General features: G+C 50.9%; 1 protein-coding gene across 1 annotated transcript; it reads left to right on the plus strand.

Annotated features, from left to right (window-relative positions):
• Positions 1–12,268: 12,268 nt before the first annotated feature.
• Positions 12,269–15,946, plus strand: LOC123053950 (UDP-glycosyltransferase 82A1). The gene is made up of 2 exons (XM_044477578.1): positions 12,269–12,851; positions 14,801–15,946. Exons 1-2 carry the CDS (start codon positions 12,377–12,379, stop codon positions 15,841–15,843), a joined length of 1,518 nt encoding a protein of 505 aa, XP_044333513.1. The 5' UTR covers positions 12,269–12,376; the 3' UTR covers positions 15,844–15,946.
• The last annotated feature ends 2,355 nt before the right edge of the window (positions 15,947–18,301 follow it).

The following is an 18,301-nucleotide window of genomic DNA, read 5'->3' on the forward strand; positions in this document are numbered from 1 at the left end:
TTCGCGGTGACCTCAACCGTCTAGGGTGCTCAAACACCCAAGAGTAACAAGATCCGCAAGGGATTAGTGGGGGGAATCAAATTTATCTTGGTGGAAGTGTAGATCGGGGCCTTCTCAACCACTCCCGAGCAAATCAACAAGTTTGATTGGCTAGGGAGTGAGATCGGGCAAAAAATGGAGCTTGGAGCAACAATGGAGCTTAGAGTTAGAAGAGGTGGTCTACTAGAGGAAGAAGACACCCCTTTTATAGTTGAGAACAAAATCCAACCGTTATCCACCTAACCAGCCCGCGACTTGCGGTACTACCGCCCCTGACAAGCGGTAGTACCGCACGGCCAAACGCTACTACCACGAGAGACCGCGGTACTACCGCTGCAACGGCAGGAGCTAGAACAAGCCTGAAGGACAGGGGCTGAGAACGGTACTTCCGCAGGCACGGTACTACCGCTCCCCCTTGCGGTACTACCGCAAGGCAGGAATGGCCTAGCCTGGGAAGGGCGTGGATGAATAAAAATACATCCGTGCCTACTTCTGCTGAAAATCAGACGATGCAAAAATCCGACACGGTACTACAGCTGAAGGAGCGGTACAACCGTGTGGCAGCTGAGCCAGGACGCGCGCGGTACTACCACGCACAAGGTGCGGTACTACCGCGGAGGCGCGGATGTAAAAAATTACATCCGCCCCTACTACCGCAATGCAGCGGCACTTGGCCTGGGGGCCACGGTACTACGGCTCCAGAGGAGCGGTACTACCTTGGGCTCCTGCGGTACTATCGCGCCGAGGTACGGTACTACCGCAGGTGCCTGTGGTACTACCGCTCCAGGGAGCAGTACTACGGCAAGCCCAATATCAGCAACCAAGACATAATGCATAGAGGATAAACGGAGGATGCTCCAAAGCGCAGGGGAAAGGTGGAGACAAGGAAGAAAATGTGTACGTGATGATTCCACCCGAACCTTTCCGACGCGGACCCCCTCTTAATAGTACGGCTTTCCTACGACTCAAATCCACCAAAAAGAAACGTAGAAAAACGCCGTCTTCAATAGTCTTTGAGGGGCACCAAACCATCTTGTGCCTAGCGATGAAACGTCTGTGAAACTCAAGGCACACGATTAGTCCGCAAAAGCATTGTCATCAATCACCAAAACACCTTAGGGATAAATATGCCCTTACAATCTCCCCCTTTTTGGTGGATTGATGACAATACGGGATTTGCACAGTGGGAAATAAAATAGAGCAAATGCAAACCCCTCCTCTCTAAGATATAGATGGGCTCCCCCTAGATGTGTGCAATCTAGATGGGTGCTTTGGACTGCACAGCACACATACTAGGATCAACACTCCCCCTATATTTTAGAGACAAGGCATAGCTTGCAATAGAAAGACTAACACTAGACAAGATAGCAAATAGGAGCATAACATAAGTAGCACAATATATCATAAGCTCGCTAAGATAGGATAGAGTGCATATGTCTTACACCATATGAAGGATAAGTCTCAAAGGCGCAAACCAGAACAAAGCAAACGAGGTTCAAACGATAAAGCAAACACACCAAACACGACACACGACTCGCAAGCACGCAAATCCCTACACTCTCTCCCCCTTTGGCATCGAGACGCCAAAAAGGCAGAGAGGACACCTACACACAAGGGGTGGCTCAGGCAGAGAAATCGCTCCAACGCTCCCCGTCAGACTCGGCGGCGGGGACGGACTCCTCGATGTCCTCCTCAGAATCAGTCCACTTGTAGCCTTGCTTCGCCATCCATTCTGCCTCCGGGGTGATGTGCTTCTCTGACCCGCTGGATTCTACCTCACCAAAAACCTTCATGATCCTCTTGTCGCGGCGGCGAGCCTCCTTGGAGGCAACGTGAGTCCTGTACTGCCCCTTTGCCTGCATGCAGAACAGAGTCTTCATCTTGTCCTTCAGCTTCTTGGCCCATGAGGGCTCAGAGGAACGATGGGTATACCCAGCAGCACGGTCCTCAGCAACATCCTCTGCCTCAGCCTCCTCCTCATCAACAGCCCTCCTAGCAGCAGACGCCTCAGCACAAGTAGTAGTGTTGGCCCACTTGGGCTTGACACGGAGACTGATGGACTCATGCCGAATCCAGTCTGGAGCAAGGAACTCATCACCAGGGAACAGCTTCTCCCAAGTCTTGGAGATCAACAGAAACAGGTACGGTCCATAGATAGGCACCTTGCGGTTGAACACCGCGAACCGAAGCTCACACCACATGATGTGTGAGACATCAAGTGGTTGAGTCTGAGACACACGTGCCTCCTCGCACAGGAGCATCATATCCACCAGATAGGCATGCACCTTGTCCTTGTCGCCAATGCGAGGAAACAGAGAGTTGCGGAAGATGCGATACATGATGTCCAAAAATGGGTTCAGCACCCACGTCGACTTGCCACTGGGAAGCACCTTCTCAACATAGTACTGCTGGAGCCTGTTCTTGCTTGCGGACTCAAGGTTGGCATGAGGGTGAACACCTACGGGAGTGGTGAGCCCGTCATCCGGAACCTGTAGCAGATCCATGATATCCTTCCAGGTAGCAGTCAACTGACGGCCATTGGTCATCTAAGTCATCCTTCGCTCCTCCCCAGGGTGAAAGTGAACTGAGGCAAAGAACTGACAGATAAGCTCAGGGTCATAGTCCAGATGGAAGGAGATCACATGTTCAATACCAAACTGCTCCACCAAATCCAGAGCCTCCCCAAAGTACTCACGATACTTGTCCTTCCTCATGTGATTCATGTCAATCAATTGACATCCACGTAGGTGTTTTGCTTGGCCTTGATCACATCCAGATAAATGAGAGTCTGCTGCTTGGTCCAAAACAAGTCATTGCCTCTGAAGATAGCACGGGCATTCACATATGGGTTGATCTGCCTGCGAGGGATAAACTCAGAAAGTGGAATCTCGTCCATGCCCTTAGCAGGTTCCTTGTACTTGCTAGCTGAGGTCTTGACATTGCGCTTGGGGGCACTGGATCCCTCTGGTGCTTCATCTTGATTGCGCAGTCGATTGGAGCCTGTGTCACGACTGGGATTGGAACGGCGAGCAGGGGCACTGGAGCCACCACCTTGGTCCATGGCAAGAGGAAGTGGTGGGGAACGATCCCACCGGTCAGAATCCGAGGAGAGTGGTCGGAGAAGGAGATCCGGCGAGGGTCTCCGGCGCCGTTCTTGAGCGAGAGAGAGAGAGGCGGCGGGGACAAGAGACAAATGAATGGGTATGGGGAGTTGGAACTCCCCTGCCCAAGTCATAACCCCCCACGCGCTCTCGTCAGCGCGGTAGTACCGCGCTTCATCGCGGTACTACCGCTCGGGCGGAAGAGCCGCACCAAAGCGGTAGTGCCACTCTCCCAGGCGGCAGTAAAAAATTACTGCCGCGCTGGGTGCGGTAGTACCGTGCTCTCTACACGCGGTAGTACCGTGGCAGGCCACGGTAGAACCATGATCTCAATAAAAAGCACGTTTCAAACACAAAGAAAGAGAGGTCTTTGCATGGAAACTTCAAACAAACGAGACACCACAAGCACACGCTCAACACGAAGAGAGAGGGGCAAAAGACAACAAGACTCAACCTAGAGACACCATCTCTCTAAAGAGAGGGCGGTGGCCGGAGCCACCTATGTTTGAGTCACTTGGTATGGCACCGCAAAGAATTATCCTTGGGCCCATGACCAAAACTTGTCTTTGAAGCACAAGTACCATAAAAAATGGCTAATGTGAAAGAGTTGATCAATTTATGCATAATGGGGGGGGAGAGAGAGTTCATTGAGAGAACAACACTCCCCCTATGTCCATGCCTACATCTAAACAAGACAACAAGTTGAGTATGGTGGGGTGTGCAAGGGTTCAAGCAACATTGCTCGAATCAATGATATTTAGCTCATGCCTTAACTCGCGAAATCTTGCTTCATCCAAAGGCTTCATGAAAATATCTGCAAGGTTATCATGAGTGTTGACGTAGTTGAGCTCGATCTCCCCTCGCCTAATGTGATCCCGGATGAAGTGATACCGAATCTCAATATGCTTCGTCTTGAAGTGTTGCACCGGGTTGAGAGAAATCTTGATGGCACTTTCATTGTCACACCAAAGAGGTACTTTGTCACAAATGACACCGTAATCCTTTAAAGTTTGCCTCATCCATAAGAGTTGTGCACAACAACTACCGGCCGCCACATACTCTGCTTCGGTGGACGAGAGAGACACACAACTTTGCTTTTTGGAAGACCAACTTACCAAAGAGCAACCAAGGAATTGGCACCCTCCGGAAGTGGAATTCCTATCCACTTTGTCTCCCGCCCAATCGGAGTCCGAATACCCTACAAGCTTGAAGTTTGCTCCTCTTGGGTACCATAAGCCAAAGTTTGGGGTATGAGCCAAATATCGAAAGATTCGCTTGACCGCCACAAAGTGGCTTTCCTTAGGTGCAGCTTGAAACCGTGCACAAATTCCCACACTCAACATGATATCCGGTCTAGATGCACAAAGGTAAAGCAAGGATCCAATCATGGAGCGATATACCTTTTGATCCACCACTTTACCATTGGGATCGATGTCAAGTTGGCACTTGGTGCACATTGGAGTGGAAGCCGGCTTGACATCACTTAGCTTGAATCTCTTGAGCATGTCTTGAGTGTATTTGGCTTGGTTGATGAAGGTTCCTTCTCTTCTTTGCTTCACTTCGAACCCTAGAAAGAACTTCAACTCTCCCATGGAAAGACATCTTGAATTTTGAGGTCATGAGAGCGGCGAATTCCTCATTGAAAGCTTTGTTAGGGGAACCAAAGATAATGTCATCAACATATAGTTGGCATACAAACAACTCCCCTTTGACCTTCTTAGTAAAAAGAGTGGGGTCGATTAGCCCAACTTCAAACCCACGATCTTGTAGCAACTCGGTAAGGTGGTCATACCACACACGTGGGGCTTGTTTAAGCCCATAGAGTGCCTTATCGAGTTGATACACATGATCGGGAAAGTAGGGATCCTCGAACCCGGGGGCTTGCTTGACATAGACCAACTCATTAATAAGACCGTTAAGAAAAGCACTCTTCACATCCATTTGTTGCAACTTAAAGTTGTGATGAGAAGCATAAGCAATCAACAAACAAATGGATTCAACGCGAGCAACGGGGGCAAAGGTTTCACCGTAGTCGATACTCTCGACTTGGGAGTAGCCTTGTGCCACCAATCTTGCCTTGTTGCGAATGATGGTCCCATGAGAATCTTGCTTGTTCTTGAATATCCACTTGGTTCCAATGACATTGTGGTTCCTCGTTGGCCTTGGCACCAATCTCCACACCTTGTTGTACTCAAAGTTGTTGAGTTCTTCATGCATGGCATTAAGCCAATCCGGATCTTCGAGTGCTTCATATACCTTTTGGGGTTCAACACAAGAGACAAACGCGTGATGTTCACAATAGTTTGCCAATTGTCTATGAGTGCTTACCCCCTTTTGAATGCTTCCAAGTACATTCTTCATGAGATGACCCTTGGTGGAGAGCTTGGAAGCAATCTTGGCGGCACGACGATCCAATTCCTCCTCGGTGGTGAGTTGAGGAGCGGTCACTTGATCATCTTGAGCGCCGTCTTGAGCTTGTTTTTGATCTTGAACTTGCTCGGAGGACAGAACTTGACCTTGGGCATCACTTGGTGTATCAACACCGTCTTGAGGATGATCTTGCCCTTGGTCTTGTTCATGAGGTTGAGGGCCTTCACTTTGTTCTTCGGAAGCGTGTGGGCCTTGGGTTGGTGATGGCTCCACTTGAGTGGAGCATTGTCCTTCTCCTTCGGCCACAAGGGGTTCCTCAATGGGTAGGATAAAACCAACACCCATTCTTCTTATGGCTTGGGGAGGAATTTCATCACCTACATCACAAGTGCCACTTTGCTCCACTTGGGAGCCGTTATTCTCATCAAACTCCACGTTTCATGTCTCCTCAATAAGTCTCATGGATTTATTGAGGACACTGTAAGCATGAGAGTTTGTAGCATAACCAACAAATATGCCCTCATAAGCTCTAGCCTCAAATTTAGACAACCGAACACCTTTTTTGAGAATGAAACACTTACACCCGAACACCCGAAAGTACTTGAGGTTGGGCTTGTTACCGGTGAGTATTTCATATGGAGTCTTGTTCAAGCCCTTGCGGAGGTAGAGCCGATTGGATGCATGACACGCGGTGTTGATGGCTTCGGCCCAAAAGTTGTATGGAGACTTGAACTCCACCATCATGGTCCTTGCCGCATCCATCAACGTCCGGTTCTTCCTCTCCGCAACACCGTTTTGTTGAGGGGTGTAAGGTGCGGAATATTGATGCTTGATCCCCTCATCACTAAGAAACTCATCCAAGGTGTAGTTCTTGAACTCGGTGGCGTTGTCACTTCTTATTGTCAAGATCTTTGCATTGTGTTGACGTTGGGCTTCATTTGCAAAGTCAATGACGGTTTGTTGGGTCTCGCTCTTCCTCTTGAAGAAATACACCCAAGTGTATCTTGAATAGTCATCCACAATCACCAAGCAATACTTTCTACCCCCAAGACTATCAAAGGATGGAGGCCCAAAGAGATCCAAATGAAGGAGCTCCAAAGGCCTCTTCGAGTAAATGATAGTTGTGGGAGGGTGAGCCTTCTCATGTAGCTTTCCTTCGATACAAGCACTTCAAGCACGATCTTTAGCAAAACTAACATTCGTTAGTCCACGGACATGGTCCCCCTTGAGAAGAGTTTGCAAAGATCTTATATTGATATGGGCTAAACGGCGATGCCAAAGCCATCCCACGTCAACTTTAGCCATTAGGCATGTCGCGGTCTTAGTGGGTCGCTCCGAAAAGTTAATCACATAGAGACCGTTCTCGACATGCCCAACAAAGGCTACTTTAAGAGTCTTGCTCCACAAGAGGGCCACGGTATCAATATCAAAGAAAGTGGCAAAGCCCATGATTGCAAGTTGACGAACGAAAAGTAAATTGTATGCAAGGGACTCAACAAGCATGACCTTCTAGATCATGAGATCATGAGAAATGACAACTTTGCCGAGTCCCAATACCTTAGAAGACGAGGCATCACCCCACTCGACATTGGTGGGCATAGATGGAATCTTGTGCACGTCCACCACCAAGTCCTTGCTTCCGGTCATATGATTTGTAGCTCCACTATCGAGCAACCATGATCCCTCACCGGAAGCAAACACCTACAAGAGATCAATGCTTGGTTTTAGGTACCCATTTTGTAATGGGTCCTTTGATGTTAGTAACAAGGGTCTTAGGAACCCAAATAGACCATTCAATATACTCATGAGGAGAACCAACAAATTTGGCATAAACATGCTCATCACTAGCACGGCATAACACATAAGAAGGGTTAAAGTCGCCGGCTTTGTTGGCAGGGGTTGCATTGCCCTTCTTGACATCGCCACCCTTTGCATTGTTCTTCTTCTCCTTGGAAGCACCCTCTCCCTCCTTCACAAAAGTTTGCTTGAGAGGAGGAGGTCGTTTGGTCTTGTCATTCTTCTTCTTGTTCTTGGGCTTGGGTGTGAACCCAATCCCCTCCTTGGCCACAACTTCCTTTTGATTGCTCAAAAGATCGTTGAGGTTCTTCTCACCTTGTATGCATGACACAAGGCCTTTCTCAAGTTGCTCCTTCAACTTAGCATTCTCCTCAACAAGATGCACATGCTCACAACACGGGTTAGTAGCATTTGCATTATCAATTAACACCATATGAGGAAAGGTGGCTTTCTCCTTGGTTAGCTTCACTTGGAGTTGATCATGAGACTCCTTGAGGCTAGCATGAACACCCTTCAAGACTTTGTGAGCCTTGTCGAGAATGTCAAACTCCTCTTTGAGTCTAGCAAGATCAACCCCAAGCTTTGCCTTCTCGTTGTTTAGCACACGAGAAACAACAAGAGCATGATCAAGGTCTTTCTTTAACTTAGCATGACCATCGTTGTGTGACTCCTCAAGAGCCAAACGAAGACCACGCTCTTCGTCAAGAGCATTGGAAAGATCCGAAATCTCATCGGCATAGTCACAACTATGCCCCTCCATCTTAGAGATGGTATCTTCGTGAGCCTCAATCATGTCATTGGCTTCACCAAGTTGTTCCAAGAGAGCAACAAAGTGCTTCTTGGATTTACCCTTGAGTTTACCCATAAAGATCTCAAACTCATTCTCCTCCACATTTGTCCCCTCATGTTCATCAATGCTATCCGAAGAAGGATGATTAATGATGGTAGTTTTGATGTTGGGGGTTACCTTGTTGGTGGCTTTAGCCATGAGGCACTTCGCGGTGATGTTCTCATTGGGTGAGTCAAAGAGAGGCACCCGTGGAGTCGTCGCAATGGTAACGGAGGCCATGGCAACCGACTCACCATCTTCATCATCGTCATCATCCTCATTGTACTCTTCTTGTACCACCAATGCCTTGGGAGGAGTCTTCTTGGTGAAGTTGCTCTTGTTGGGGAACGACTTGGCCTTGTCCTTTCGGATGAGCTTGCTACCATTGTCTTCCCTCTTCTCATAAGGGCACTCCGCAACAAAGTGGCTCACATTACCACAATTGAAGCAAGTCCTCACTCGTTGCTTGCCCTTTGCGCCACTTAAATTGTTCTTGTTGAAGTTGGGCCTTGAGTTCTTCTTGCTCCAAAATTGCCTTGAAGCAAGCGCCATGTGTCCATGATAGGCATACTTCGTATCTTCGAGGTTGCTCTCCTCTTCTTCCTCCTCATCCTCTTCCTCCATACTAACCTTGGCCTTTAGAGCAAGGTTGGGCTTATTAACTCTTTGAGAGTGAAGTACCGCATTGTCGGCGGTCTTGTCCAAGATGCTCATAGCAACGAACTCATCCAACACTTCACTTGAGGACAAGGTGTGGAAGTCCGGCCTTTGACGAATGACGGAGGACATGGCTTTGTGGTAGGGCATCATTGCTTTGAGGAATTTGCGCTTGATCCAATTGTTATCCGTATCCTTACTTCCATGATCTCGGAGAGAGACCGCGAGTTTGGTTACCCTCCGATAAAGCTCACGAGGTTCTTCATCTTCTTTCATTGCAAACTCATCGGCCTCATCTTGCACCACTTCATAGTTGGAGCGTTGAATGCTTGCGCTTCCCCGATAGAGGGAAACCACTTGGTGCCAAGCATCTTTGGCCATGGAGTAGGGCCGGAGATGAGGAAGATCTTCGGGTGGGTTGCTTCTTGGATGATGAAGAGAGCATTCTCATTGAATTGATTGTCCACGGATTCTCTAGGAGTGAAGTTACTTCGATCATGCGGATAGAAACCTTCTTTAATGATTCTCCAAAGGTTAGTGTTCACATGATTTAAATGACGCTTAAAACGATAGACCCAAGAATCAAATTCTACATTCTTCTCAATCTTAGGGGCCGGGCCGGCATGATTCAAATGAGTGGAAGGAAGCGGTCCACCATAGACAAGTGGAGGTTCCACATGGGCAAAGATGCCGGTGCCACTTTTACCACTAGAAGAAGGGGCTTTCTCACTAGTAGCTTCCCCCTTGTCGGAGGTAGCATCCGTCACCTTGTTGGCGGGATCACCCACTTTCAACGGTGCGGTGGAAATTTTAAGCCCTTCTAAGAATTTATTAAACATGCTTTCGACCTCGGTCGTCATGGAGGTTTTCAATGTGTCCAATGCCACATTGAATTCCTCACAAGAGACCGCGGTTCCCCCATCTCCCGTAGAAGAGACCGGATTCGCACCGGAGTGCTCCTCCACACCTTCTATGACGTCAACCATACTCTTCGGACGGTAAAGTCCGAGATGAGGCTCTGATACCAATTGAAAGGATCGATATAGTTGACTAAAGGGGGGGGGGGGTGAATAGGCAACTAACAATTTTTAGCTTTTCTTTACAAATTTAAACTTTGCATCAAAGTAGGTTGTCTAGATATGCAACTAGGTGAGCAACCTATATGATGCAACAACAATAAGCACACAAGCAAGCAAGAGATATAGCACAAATAGGCTTGCACAAGTAAAGGCACGAGATAACCAAGAGTGGAGCCGGTGAAGACGAGGACGTGTTACCGAAGTTCCTTCCCTTTGAGAGGAAGTACGTCTCCGTTGGAGCAGTGTGGAGGCACAATGCTCCCCAAGAAGCCACTAGGGCCACCGTATTCTCCTCACGCCCTCACACAATGCGAGATGCCGTGATTCCACTATTGGTGCCCTTGGAGGCGGCAACCGAACCTTTACAAACAAGGTTGGGGCAATCTCCACAACTTAATTGGAGGCTCCCAACGACACCACGAAGCTTCACCACAATGGACTATGGCTTCGCGGTGACCTCAACCGTCTAGGGTGCTCAAACACCCAAGAGTAACAAGATCCGCAAGGGATTAGTGGGGGGAATCAAATTTCTCTTGGTGGAAGTGTAGATCGGGGCCTTCTCAACCACTCCCGAGCAAATCAACAAGTTTGATTGGCTAGGGAGTGAGATCGGGCGAAAATGGAGTTTGGAGCAACAATGGAGCTTAGAGTTAGAAGAGGTGGTCTACTAGAGGAAGAAGACACCCCTTTTATAGTTGAGAACAAAATCCAACCGTTATCCACCTAACCAGCCCGCGACTTGCGGTACTACCGCCCCTGACAAGCGGTACTACCGCACGGCCAAACGCTACTACCGCGAGAGACCGCGGTACTACCGCTGCAACGGCAGGAGCTAGAACAAGCCTGAAGCACAGAGGCTGAGAACGGTACTTCCGCAGGCGCGGTACTACCGCTCCCCCTTGCGGTACTACCGCAAGGCAGGAATGGCCTAGCCTGGGAAGGGCGCGGATGAATAAAAATACATCCGTGCCTACTTCCGCTGAAAATCAGACGATGCAAAAATCCGACACGGTACTACAGCTGAAGGAGCGGTACTACCGCGTGGCAGCTGAGCCAGGACGCGCGCGGTACTACCGCGCACAAGGTGCGGTACTACCGCGGAGGCGCGGATGTAAAAAATTACATCCGCCCCTACTACCGCAATGCAGCGACACTTGGCCTGGGGGCCACGGTACTACGGCTCCAGAGGAGCGGTACTACCTTGGGCTCCTGCGGTACTACCGCGCCGAGGTACGGTACTACCGCAGGTGCCTGCGGTACTACCGCTCCAGGGAGCAGTACTACGGCAAACCCAACATCAGCAACCAAGACATAATGCATAGAGGATAACGGAGGATGCTCCAAAGCGCAGGGGAAAGGTGGAGACAAGGAAGAAAATGTGTACGTGATGATTCCACCCGAACCTTTCCGACGCGGACCCTCTCTTAATAGTACGGCTTTCCTACGACTCAAATCCACCAAAAAGAAACGTAGAAAAACGCCGTCTTCAATAGTCTTCGAGGGGCACCAAACCGTCTTGTGCCTAGCGATGAAACGTCTGTGAAACTCAACGCACACGATTAGTTCGCAAAAGCATTGTCATCAATCACCAAAACACCTTAGGGATAAATATGCCCTTACACTCATGATACCACTTGTTAGAATAAATCCGAGGCATACCGTTGATCATCTGAGGACCAAGCAATCACACGAGCACGACACCGAGATTTGTTAACGAGGTTCACCGATATGGCTACATCCCCGGGGCCTGACTATGGGCGCTCCTCCCATGACACCGCTACAATACCGCACCCGGTCGCCCTGGACACCGGCACAAGCCGCCGGCTTCCCCATGCGTTCCTGTGCTATTATGTTGGCATAGGTTACATCGTGTGTATACCCCCACTATATATGAGAGGTCTAGGATACAGGTGGCCTACTTGGACTACGACTCCATATACTATCTAAATAAAATACAACTACAGGTTCAACTGTAACCTACCTTGTATACTATATTCGACACAACTCCAACAGCCACTCAGATCGATCGGGCAATGCGGTGCGGTCCTGCCAGTGGCGCGCATGCATGCATGCATGCAAAGCTCGGGGTGTTCAATTTGCCAAAACAAACCAAACTGTCACGTGTTCAATTTGCGAGTCGATTCACAGCCCCGTACCGCACGCGCGCGCATTTGCTGCGATCCGCTGCTAAAAGCGGACGGCCAGCGAGTCATCGTGCTTGCCTTTTTTACAGACACGCGCAGCCAGAAATTTAACTCATTCCCCGAGTGGCCAAATAAGCTTTGTCGGGGAGAGTGAGGGGAAAAAAACGTGAAGCTTAAAGAAACGGAAAGCGACAGAGCCAGCCAGCAGGGAATTGGCTCAGCAGGGCGACCGCCACTATAAATTCCACACGCGACGCATCCGTTGGCCACAGCCACATGTGTCCAAACTAACTAAGCCCAGAGGCCACGGAGATCGACGATCCAACAGCCGATCCGTAAACGCGAGACGTCGACGGCGGCATGGGGGCCGAGGCAGCCACCCCAACGGCCGTGCTGCTCGTGCCGTTCCCAGCGCAGGGCCACGTGACGCCCATGCTGCGCCTGGCGCGCGCCCTCGCCGCGCACGGCGTCGCGGCCACCGTCGCCGTGCCGGACTTCATCCACCGCCGCATCGCGGGGACGACGGCCGGCAGCGACGACGACGGCGTGGCGCTGGCGTCCATCGCCAGCGGCGTCGCGGACTGCGGTGCCGACCCCCCGGGGTTCGCGGAGTTCGGGCACGCCATGGAGCACCACATGCCCGCGCACCTGGAGCGCCTGCTGGCGCGCCGCCGCGTGGCCTGCGTCGTGGTGGACGTGCTGGCGTCGTGGGCCGTCCCCGTGGCCGAGCGTTGCGGCGTGCCGGCGGCCGGGTTCTGGCCCGCGATGCTGGCGAGCTACCGCGTCGTGGCCGCCATCCCGGAGCTCATGGAGGAGGGGCTCATCTCAGAATCCGGTACGCCATGCAGTTGGGCTTCCTTCCTTTCTTTCCGAACGTAGGCACACGGCGCACCGGAGCTCGCACGCGTGCGTAACATGGTTAGAGTTGACCGGGAAAACTAAAGCTTAAGATATTTTAATTCTAAAATAAAGTGTATACAAGGTTAAGAACTTTTTAAGATCCTTGATCTTGCATGCTTGGTGCGGCATGCATGCCACACGCCCCCACATGCTTTTGTACGTACGGTCGCAAGTTGTAACAGAAGTGTTAGTGGTACGTCAGGCATGATCCTAAATCTAAGGCTCGAAGCACTACGTACGATGCTCCCACCAGATAGAAATATGTGTCTCCGAGATCTGTCCATCTCCACACACCACAGCTTAATTGGATGAGATCATGAGAAGAGCTAGCTAGCTTCATAACATATTCACCATGTGAGGAAAGGAAAGTTGGTGATGTACGACCGGGAAACCATGAAAATCACAGAAGCTATTCATGATCTACGCATGCATATGTTAGTAACCACAGTGAACATACCAGGAGGATAAGTGGCATGCGGCGTTCAGTCGTTGGATCTTGGAACCGTTACGTACAACTCCTCCGTTGGAGTACTCCCTTTGTAAAGAAACATAAAAGCGTTTAGATCATTACTTTAGTGATCCAAAGACTTTTATATTTATTTACGGATGGAGTATTTGCTACAGCTGCTTGGGGAATTGATGATAATGGCCAAACATGATTGGGTTTGGCATGTGAAAATATAAGTCGGGGACCCGTCTTTCTTTCGGTTTGGTCCCTCTACAGCCGAGTGCTCTGTGGATCTGATCCATCTTGTCTTGGGGCCGGCCAGGGCCAGCAACACATTCCTTATTACTCCCTCCTTCTTAAAATATAAGGTATGATTGACTTTTTACGATCTTTGATGCATGACTTTGACCACTAACATGTATCAAAGTATATGGATTAAACATGTATAAATGGCATCATCGTATTTGTCTTGCAAAACAATTTTATTTCATATGTATGTATACTAATTTTATAGACATACAATACATGAAAATCATAGTCAAAGTGGTGCAACAAAGATTAGAAAAATCAAACCGTGCTTTATATTTTGAGAAGGAGAGAGTACTATTTCTGAGGTGGCCTTTCTGTAGCTGATCATACTTGGCCCAGATGGTAACCCACCAAGTTGACCCCTCTCCGTCGGCAAATCGGCAGTCGACACATGATCGGTTCTTACTCACCAAAGGAGGGTATAATATCACGGCGAGATATGCATGCACCATGCATGCAGTACGCTCGCACATGTAGAGGGGATACTAATTAACGAATAATTAATGGTTGGGTCGTCTCGGCCGATTAACGGATCTTGTCGAATCATTTGGGCGATTGATCTTCACTTTTGCCCCTCTTACGTCTGTACTAGCAATTTGTGGGATCCACGCACGGGTTTTTCTTTAGACGTAGACACAAGCTATTGGACGAACACCCCTGGCCCCTGTGGCTGCTGGCTCGTGCAGTACAGTGTAACCTTTTCCGCAACGGGGAATAGTCTTTCTCTTCCGATCATGGTTTTGGTGTGGCAACCAGATGATGCGGAAGACGACAACACGATCGACTTGGCCTGACCGGTCGATCCAGAAGAGCAATCAAGCACTGACGTACGAGCAGTACATGTACATCAAGCGATGTGACGGCAGTTGCCAACTCGGTCCGTTGGTGCTGCGACTAGATCGGACGAGCTTCGGGTGCATGATTGAACGCCACCAATCAGCCCACGTGGGACGGTGGCCGGACTGGAATTCACAACTTGTGGATACGCGTGCGTCCGTGTTACTTCGATCTAGCTAGTGCACAGCATATGTCGGCACGAGTGCACTGCATGCATGCACGCATGCAGTAGAATCGATGAGTTTTGCATCTCACTAGCTTATTGACCCGTCGATTTTACCAACATGCAGGCACCCCTCAATCATCGCCGAATCTGTCTGACGACGACGGGCTCAGCCAGGGCAAGATGCTTCGAGCCCTCGACATCTTGCCGGCACAGGTAGAGCTCAAGAACGAAGAGCTCCCATGGCTCGTAGGCGACTCGGCTACCCAGAAATCGAGGTTCGCGTTCTGGCTCCGGGCTCTGCACCGCGCGCGGAGCTTCCGCTCCGTCCTCGTCAACTCCTTCCCCAGCGAGGCGGGCGGTGTCGCCGCCGCGGCAGACGACGGCCACCCGGCGCGGCAGGGCCCGCGGGTCTTCCCGGTGGGGCCGCTGCTGGCGCTCGGCGGGGGCGACAGCAGCATGGAGCAGCGAACGAAAGGCGACGGGCCCCCGGTGGCACCGTGCAAGCAGCAGCAGCCCAGCAGCATGTGGCAGGCAGACTCGACGTGCATGGGCTGGCTGGACAGGCAACGTGCGGCGTCAGTGGTGTACGTCTCCTTCGGCAGCTGGGTGGGGCCGATCGGGCCCGAGAAGGTCCGCGAGCTCGCGTTGGGGCTGGAGGCCACCGGCCGGCCCTTCCTGTGGGCGCTCAGGAAGGACCCGTCGTGGCGCGCTGGGCTCCCCGACGGGTACGCCGAGGGGGTGGCCGCCGCCGGCCGCGGCAAGGTGGTGGGCTGGGCGCCGCAGGAGGACGTGCTGAAGCACGGCGCCGTCGGCTGCTACCTCACCCACTGCGGCTGGAACTCCACCGTCGAGGCCATACGGCACGGGGTGCGCCTCCTGTGCTGCCCCGTCTCCGGGGACCAGTTCATCAACTGCGCCTACATCACTCATGTGTGGGGGATCGGGATCAGGCTCGGCGGCGGCATGAGCAGAGGCGAGGTGAAGGACTGCATCGAGAGGGTCATGGACGGCAAGGAAGGGAGGCGTCTGCAGGAGAAGATGGACTCGCTGAGGGAGAGAGTCGTGACGGCCGACGCAAGGAGTTTAGTGCAACGGAACGTCAAGTCCTTCGTGAACGAAATTAGGAGGGATTATCCTTTGTCGATGCAGATGTACAGCACATTGTAGAGGTCGAACACTGTTATGTCTATCTAGTGCATTATCGTTTTAGACAGAATGCTTAGATGAGCCCGGCTTTAAGAGCATCTACAGCCGGACGACAAATCCAACAGCTACTCTGCATCCGAGTCTCTCATATTTCAACCCCTAAATCCATACCAAGCATGCACAAAAAATCCTACGTACTACCCTAACTAAGCTTCGTTGTCAGCGATGTCCACGACGTTGGCGCCGGGTGGACGGGTGCGTAGGACGGCTCCAGCTCATCCTCCTTTTGCTCGACCTCATCCATGTAGGCGAGCATCTCCTCCTCATCCGCGGCGTGCCGCGCCTCAATCTCTTGCCGGCAATGGCGTCTGGCCTCCGCATCCGACTCCGAGCGGAGGGAATCGAGAATGGCCCGCTGCTCCCCTGCAGATCCACGTCCCCATCACCCCCCACATCCTCCTTCGGCTCCTTCTCCTCCGGATCCACTTCATCCGGAGGTAGCCCCTGTTGGAAATATGCCCTAGAGGCAATAATAAAATGGTTATTATTATATTTCCACAATCATGATAAATGTTTTTTATTTATGCTAGAATTGTATTGACCGAAAACTTAAATACATGTGTGGATACATAAACAAATGCCGTGTCCCTAGTGAACCTCTACTAGACTAGCTCGTTGATCAAAGATGTTAAGGTTTCCTAATCATAGACATGAGTTGTCATTTGATAACGGGATCACATCATTAGTAGAATGATGTGATGGACAAGACCCATCCGTTAGCATAGCACATGATCGTTCAGTTTTTGCTACTGCTTTCTTAATGTCAAAATACATATTCCTTCGACCATGAGATCATGCAACTCCCGGATACCGAAGAAATACCTTGTCTGCTATAAAACGTCACTTCGTAACTGGGTGATCATAAAGGTGCTCTACAGGTATCTCCGAAGGTGTCTGTTGAGTTGGCATGAATCGAGATTGGGATTTGTCACTCCGTATGAAGGAGAGGTATCTCTGGGCCCTCTCGGTAATACAGCATCACAAGAAGTTAGTTACAAGATGATGTATTATGGAATGAGTAAAGAGACTTGCCGGTAACGAGATTGAACTAGGTATGGAGATACCGACGATCGAATCTCGGGCAAGTAGACGGACAAAGGGAACTACGTAGGTTGTCATAAAGGTTCGACCGATAAAGATCTTCGTAGAATATGTAGGAACCAAAATGGGCATCCAGGTCCCGCTATTGGTTATTGACCGGAGAAGCGTCTCAGTCATGTCTACATCATTCTCGGACCCATAGGGTCCGCACGCTTAACGTTCGTTGATGATATAGTACTATATGAGTTATGTATGTTGGTGACCGAATGTTGTTCGGAGTCCCGGATGAGAATGCAAACATGACGAGGAGCCCCGGAATGGTCCGAAGATAAAGATTGATATATAGGATGATAGTATTTGGTCTCCGGAAGAGTTTCATAATGCACCGGATATTTATCGGATCACCGGAAGGGGTTCCGGAAGACCTACGAGGAGTTATTGGGCCAAACGGGGAACGAGGGGAGCACACCAGCCCACAAGGGACTGGTGCGCCCCACCTCATAGCCGCCGGCCCTTGGGAAGGAAAGGGGGGCCTAAGGCAAGGCAGCCGCCGGCCCCCCTCCTACCTTCTCCCCCCACCCCCCCAGGAAGGAAAGGAGGGGCGCGCCTAGGCATGCCCCTAGGGCGGCCGCCGGCCCCCTTGGGGGCGCGCCTAGGGCTGCCTCCCCTTCCCCTCCACCTATATATATGTGAGAAGGGGAGGGGCGCCATACACCACGAAACCCCAAGCATTGTGCCGAAGCCCGCTCTCCCTCTAGTTCATCCTCCGTCCAAAAACCGTTGTGCTTGGCGAAGCCCTGCGGAAATAGCTTCACCACGACCGTCATCACACCGTCGTGCTGCCGGAACTCATCTACTACTTTGCCCCTCTTGCTGGATCAAGAAGGCGAGGACGTCATCGAGCTGAACGTGTGCTGAATGCGGAGGTGCCGTACCTTCGGTGCTTGATCGGAATGGATCGTGAAGGTGTACGACTATATCAACCACGTTGATAAACACTTCTGCTTAGAGATCTACAAGGGTATGTAGATGCTCTCTCCCTCTCGTAGCTATGCATCTCCATGGATAGATCTTGCGTGTGCGTAGATTTTTTTATGCAACGTTCCCCAACAGCCCCACGGCGATCCGGGCTTCGTGCCTTGCCCGGATCTGCTCAAGAAGCTGCAGTCGGCTCTCCAGCGTTAGAAATGGGTAGCCCCTTATCTGGCAGCGTTGGGGCATGGCTACTAGTGGTGGCAGACGGGGAGTGGAAAGTGGCGGCGACGACGGACATGCGGCCGAAAATATGGAGGGGGTAGGGTTTCAGTGCCAACGGTCGGCTTAAATAGACGGGCTAGGCACTACGCGGACCACCGGAGTGGCGCCACGCGGCAACATC

This window comes from Triticum aestivum, chromosome 2D, assembly GCF_018294505.1.
Source record: "Triticum aestivum cultivar Chinese Spring chromosome 2D, IWGSC CS RefSeq v2.1, whole genome shotgun sequence".
Lineage (NCBI taxonomy): Eukaryota > Viridiplantae > Streptophyta > Magnoliopsida > Poales > Poaceae > Triticum > Triticum aestivum.

Bases quoted from the DNA above. Each gene is read 5' to 3' on its own strand.
- LOC123053950 (XM_044477578.1), top strand. From the start codon at position 12,377: ATGGGGGCCGAGGCAGCCACCCCAACGGCCGTGCTGCTCGTGCCGTTC. The intron at 12,852-14,800 runs GTACGCCATGCA...ACCAACATGCAG, and splicing joins GGGGCTCATCTCAGAATCCG to GCACCCCTCAATCATCGCCG.